This window comes from Suricata suricatta, chromosome 9, assembly GCF_006229205.1.
Source record: "Suricata suricatta isolate VVHF042 chromosome 9, meerkat_22Aug2017_6uvM2_HiC, whole genome shotgun sequence".
In the NCBI taxonomy this organism is placed as follows: Eukaryota; Metazoa; Chordata; class Mammalia; order Carnivora; family Herpestidae; genus Suricata; species Suricata suricatta.
Window position 1 is genome coordinate 26,527,196 of NC_043708.1, and position 5,348 is coordinate 26,532,543.

A 5,348-nucleotide genomic window follows, 5' to 3' on the forward strand; every position below is an offset into this window, starting at 1 on the left:
TCTACACAAGAATAATTCAACCACACTAATAAAATATTTTCCAAACCAAGTACTGACATATCATTTTTTTATCTTATTTTTTTCCAACAGAAGCTAAAGTATCTCCCTGTGGATTTGGGACTCAGAAGAGCTGGCCTTGAACAAAAGGACCTTTCAGTTTGGGGGCAGGAGTGTATTTAACTTACAGGGCCATCTTGAGCAAGAATCTCCCTGGACATGAGCTTCCTCCCAGAAAACAGATATTTAATTCTCAGGGGCTCTCAAATTGGGGATCATTGTTACCAATAGCAAATGCTCATCTAACACTTACACCATTCTACAGCTGAAGTGAAGTACAAGGTTTAACTCACCCATGTGCATATGCTGCCTCTCCAATGTCTAAGACTATATCAGTAGGTCTGGGTGGGGCCTTGGAATCCACATTCCTAATCAGCTCCCCCAGGTACTGAGATCCAGACGGTTTTTAGACCCCTTTGATACTGCTGGGAGCATCAGATCTGCTCTGGTTCTAAGAGCTCATGGGAAGGACAAACAGAATCTAGAGCCCCAACCAGGTCACTTCTCAGGAGGGAGGTTGGTACCACAGCTAAGGCAGTAAAAGGAGTTAGGTTGAGGTTGGAAACTGCCAGACCAGGTTGTACCTACTAGGAACCCAGAGACTTGCCTCTTGCTGCCCCAGATCGCCACCTCCTGGCCATAGGTGGCCACTACAGGCCAAATTTAACAAGATCATTCCTGCATCTGTCAGGATGGAATGGGAGAGTTTGAATGGAGGTAGTCAGCATCAGACATGAGAGCAGCCACTGACCTAGATTATGGGGTTGCTGTAGGATGGAGAACAATGGCCAATGAAATACTTAGTAAGCAGGATTGATTTGATTTGGTAACACCAATCCCAAAGGACAACAGCAGGAAAAGCATAGTGGCACCATTTCATTCATTCCCCCCACTTTCCTTTTAAGTTTGAGAGAGAGAGAGAGAGAGAGAGAGAGAGAGAGAGAGAATCCCAAGCAGGCTCCACACTGTTAGCACAGAGCCCAACATGGGGCTCAATCTCACAATCCAGGAGTTTAGTACCTGAGCTGAAACCAAGGTTCTGATGTTCAACCAACTGAACCATCCAAGCACCTCTCATTCACTCTTTCAACAGGTTGTAGCACCTACTATGTGCCAAGAACTAATCTTCCTCCTGGGAATACAGTGTATAAACAAGTCAGGAAAAAGCCCTGCCTTACATGGAGCTTATATTCTAGTGCGGTGGGGGTGGTGTAATCAGATAACCAAATAAACAAATACTTTCATAAGCACCACACAAAGAATTTAAAAGGATAATGCAATGGTGACTCAACCCCAGATTGTAAAGAGCCTTCTGTGTAAAGATGTTCCAATGGAACAAATGGGAAGGCCCTTAAAGCAAGAGTAGAATATTCAAGACCTGAGGCAGCCAGTGTGGCTGGAGTGTGGTGGGTGAGGGCATGAGGGCACAAGAACGGGACAAGAGGCCGGGAGAGCTAGCCAGGGGCTGGACTATGAAGGCCTTTTGTCAGGCAGTGCAAGGAATTCTAAGAGTGAAGGGAAGCTGTGGATCCATCTGAGACAGGAAAGTGAAAGAACATCATTTCACTGGAAGTGCTCTCTGGAGCATGGACTGTATGGGGCAAGGGTAGAAGGGAGACAGAGAGCAGATGGAGATGCAGGCCGATGGGGATGATGGGGATGTAGCAGCAGCAAAAAGGGGAGGATTCCAGGCACAGCTGGGAGTCAAACAACAGGACTTACAGATAGACTGGATATGGGGGTGAAAAAAACAGCAGAACCAAGAATGACCAAGAATGAAGAGAATGCCTGACACAGACCTGACTTGAACCTTGTGCTGGCTGCCAGAGCATTTAGTGGGCCAGTTTTCTCCCATAGGTAGGAGTATCTTTCCAGGCCCCACCCCCAGCTGAAAAGCACCCAAGGTCACCTCTAGATCCAGAATCCGCAGAGAAATCCCCTCCACCTGCCAACCGAAGGAAATGCGGGAACGAGCAGTCACATCCTGGCAAAACAAATACCAGAGACCAAGGGCTGTGGGCACCACATCACTTTATTTCTTTGGTTTTCCAGCTTGACTCTTGGACAATGCAAATTCAGTTACTCACCTGCCTGGCCACTGTGGTCCCTCACTGATGGCGCACAGGCTCTGAGGAGAGGCTCAACAGAAAGACAGGGATCCCTGAGAGCCAACCAGGCGGCAGAGGACTGAAGGGCTATGGCAGATGGGCCAAGTACTAGCAGAGACTTGAAGTCCCCTACCCTCCACCCATTACCACACTCCTTGTAAGGGACAGGCCAGCACCTCCGTGATCCAATTTAGGGCCTTCCCCTAAAGGTTCTTCCTATATACCTTTACCTCTCATGCTGAGCCTGGTACCCTCCCCTTTGGGGGCACCAGACAGAAGCCATTGACCTGCTCCATATTTGATTTCTAATGTTCCTTACAGCTTTGAGTAAGGAGGGTGCCAACCCCCAAAAGAATCTGAAGACCTATATTCTGCTTAATGAGACAGATGGCCATGTTACAGTACTTCTGTCCCCAGGAAAAGTTGCAAACAGCTTTAGCTAACCAAACTCCCTCAGGACCCCCCCCACACGTACAAGTTGCCAATACCAACCAGGGGACCCAGCCAACCCACTTAAATCAAAACAAAACAACTAAAACCAAGACAACAATAAAAAGCAATAACGGCAAACAACTGAAATGGAGAACATTTCTGGTCTTGTAGCTCTCTGCCAGGAGACCAGAGAGCTGATTTCTGGCTCTGTCTGCCTTAGAGCCAAGAAACAACACAAAGCTGCCCTTGGAGTCAAGGTAGACACAGTGGGAGCCAGAGCAAAGGGAATCCTGGCCAAGCCAGGGGTCAACTTGGGTCCCTGACCTTCTGCAAACGGGTCCCCTCTCCTCCCAGCCCCCCTCACACCTCCTCATCAGCCATCAACCAGCGTGAGGCCATCGTAGAGGGCCCGCTTCCACATGTAGTAGGTAGAGCGGGCAGTGAGGGGAAAGAGGGCGCTGAACTCCTTGAAGGAGGGGAAACTCTTAGACTGAAAGCGTTTCTGCAAGAACAGCTTGGCCTGGGCCTTGAACTTTGTGGTGGCAAGCATGTCCATCACCAGCACTTGGCCGTCCCTGCCATCCACCACCGCCTCTGTCACAGGGCGGCTGCTGTGGGGCCGGCCTTGGGCTGTGGCCCCCTCTCTGGATGGCCCTCCCTGGGCTTTCCCTGGATCCTCTCCCGGAGAAGCCCCCACCAGCGGGGGTTTCCCCACAGGAGGGGCCATCACAGTGGTCACATCCCTGATGGCCTCTTCCTCCTGTTTCTCCTCAGCTTCCATCCCCTCTTTGCCTAAGCTGGGGGCCTGCATCTGGAATTTGGACAGGCTTCTGGGCCAGCTCCGGGCAAGACTCTTCCAGACCCAGAAGGTAGAGGGTGACAGGCTGGGGTAGCGAAGGCGGAAGCGACAGAAAGGGAGGTGCCCACTCAGCACCTGCTTGCGGGCAGCCCTGCGCAGACGCCTCTGCCAACGAGACAGGGGCATCTTTGGGGGCAGGAGCTCACGGGGGACAGGTGGTCCCCCCGCAGTCGCTTTGCCTGCCCCCTCTCCCACCTCAGCCTTCCAAGGGAGCAGGACCTCCTCGGGAGCAGACGCTGGCTGGGGAGTCCCAGCCATGGAGAGGGCTGGTGCCGGCTTGAAGCTGGGGTTCCTCCGGAGGGCCTTCCGGCGCCAGTTGTAGTAGGTGGACCGGGAGATGCCGGGGAACCTGCGTTTGAAGCAGCGATAGGGCACCAGTGTGTTCAGGGAGATGCAGTGCTCCAGGTACAACTTGGCTCGCTGCATTAAGACCATTCCAGGGCTTGACACAGCCAGCGACGAGCATCCCAGCCCCTTGGGAACCTGCTCGTCCGGCAGCTTCTCCAACTCCTCCAACACCTGCAACTCCTTGGGGGCCAGGGCCTGGCAGGTGCCAGAGCCCAGGAGCTCTTGCTTCCAGGCGTAATAGGTGGAACGGGAGATCTCGGGGAATCTCTGGAGGAACTGCTGCAGTGGCACGACGCCCCCGCGGTGGAAGCTGTCCTGCAGGAAGTGCTTGGCGGAGAAGCGCGTGGCCACCTTCTGCCGGTGCTCCTGGGACTGCCGCCGCCAGCGGTAGAAGGTGCTCTTGGTGACACTATAGCGCTCACAGAGGTGGGAGTAGCTGAGGCCAGGCTCCTGGTTGAGCAGCGCCAAGGTCTTGGCCGGTGACAGCAGCGGGGCCAGGGCTGGAGGCCCTGGGGCCAGGCCAGGGGCACTTTCAGCCTCTACCTCCTCCAGCCCCACCACAGGGGCAAAGTACTGGTGGCGGAAGAGGTGGCTGGTGAGGGGCTGGCCGGCCCACATGATGTGCAGTGTGGCGGGCATGTGGTCACAGCGGCGGGGCCGGATGACACGGTTGAAGTAGGGTCGAATCTTGAGGTTCCGCATGGGGTAGATGGAATAGATGTTGCGCTGCAGGACAGAGGCGAGGGCATACAAGTGCCACACGTTGGAGAAACTGTTAGGGAAGCAAGTGGCCTTGACATCCGCGTCGAAGATGGCCTCCAGCGTGGCGGACGGCAGGCTGGTCATCTCGGGGGACTCCTCAGAGCGCAGGGAATGGCGCACGGCCTGCAGCATCACCTTGGAGTCGATCATGCCCTGGAGATAGTAGTGCCGGTGCAGCAGCATCTCCACCACGGTGCGGGCCCGCAGCTCCAGGCTGAACCCCGCGTCGCCCCACAGAAGCATGCTGGCAGCTTCGAACAGCAGGCTGCCCTCGCCTTGGCACACCAGTGGCAGCATGTTCCGGGGGGCATCCTCTGGATACAGGCTCAGGGCCACCGAGTCCACCTCCAGCACCTGGGGGCTGGAGCCGCCCTCTCGGCAGGTGGGGAGGGTGAAGGACGACAGGACCTGCTTGGCCTCCAGAGCAGCACCGACGAGTCCCTCCAGGCCCTCGGACTCCACAGCCTCCTGCAGCTCCTGCAGCACCTGCTGTACCAGCTGCTCCCGAGACGTCATCCTGCCAGAACAGAGGGCAGAGGGCACAGTCAGGACAAGGTGGTCGGGTACCCAGCGATGGTGTCCTGCACCTTCTCCCTAAGGATAGTACCCACCCGCTCCCATTCCCCCAGAGGGTGTAACAGCTAAGTGCCTCCCGTGGTTTAATCACTCAGTGGAACTGGGGAAGAGCCTGGTTCCTGGAGCCTGGCTTGAATCCTGCTTCTGATATTAGTGTGAGCAAGGCACTTAAGTTCTCCATGATTCTGGTTCCTTTTCTGGTAAAA

The 5,348-nt window shown here is 54.7% G+C and overlaps 1 protein-coding gene across 1 annotated transcript; it reads right to left on the reverse strand.

The window, feature by feature from the left end:
- Positions 1 to 2,970: 2,970 nt before the first annotated feature.
- On the reverse strand, positions 2,971 to 5,082 carry VRTN (vertebrae development associated). Its single transcript, XM_029952569.1, has one exon. It carries the CDS (start codon positions 5,080 to 5,082, stop codon positions 2,971 to 2,973), a length of 2,112 nt encoding a protein of 703 aa, XP_029808429.1.
- Positions 5,083 to 5,348: the final 266 nt, after the last annotated feature.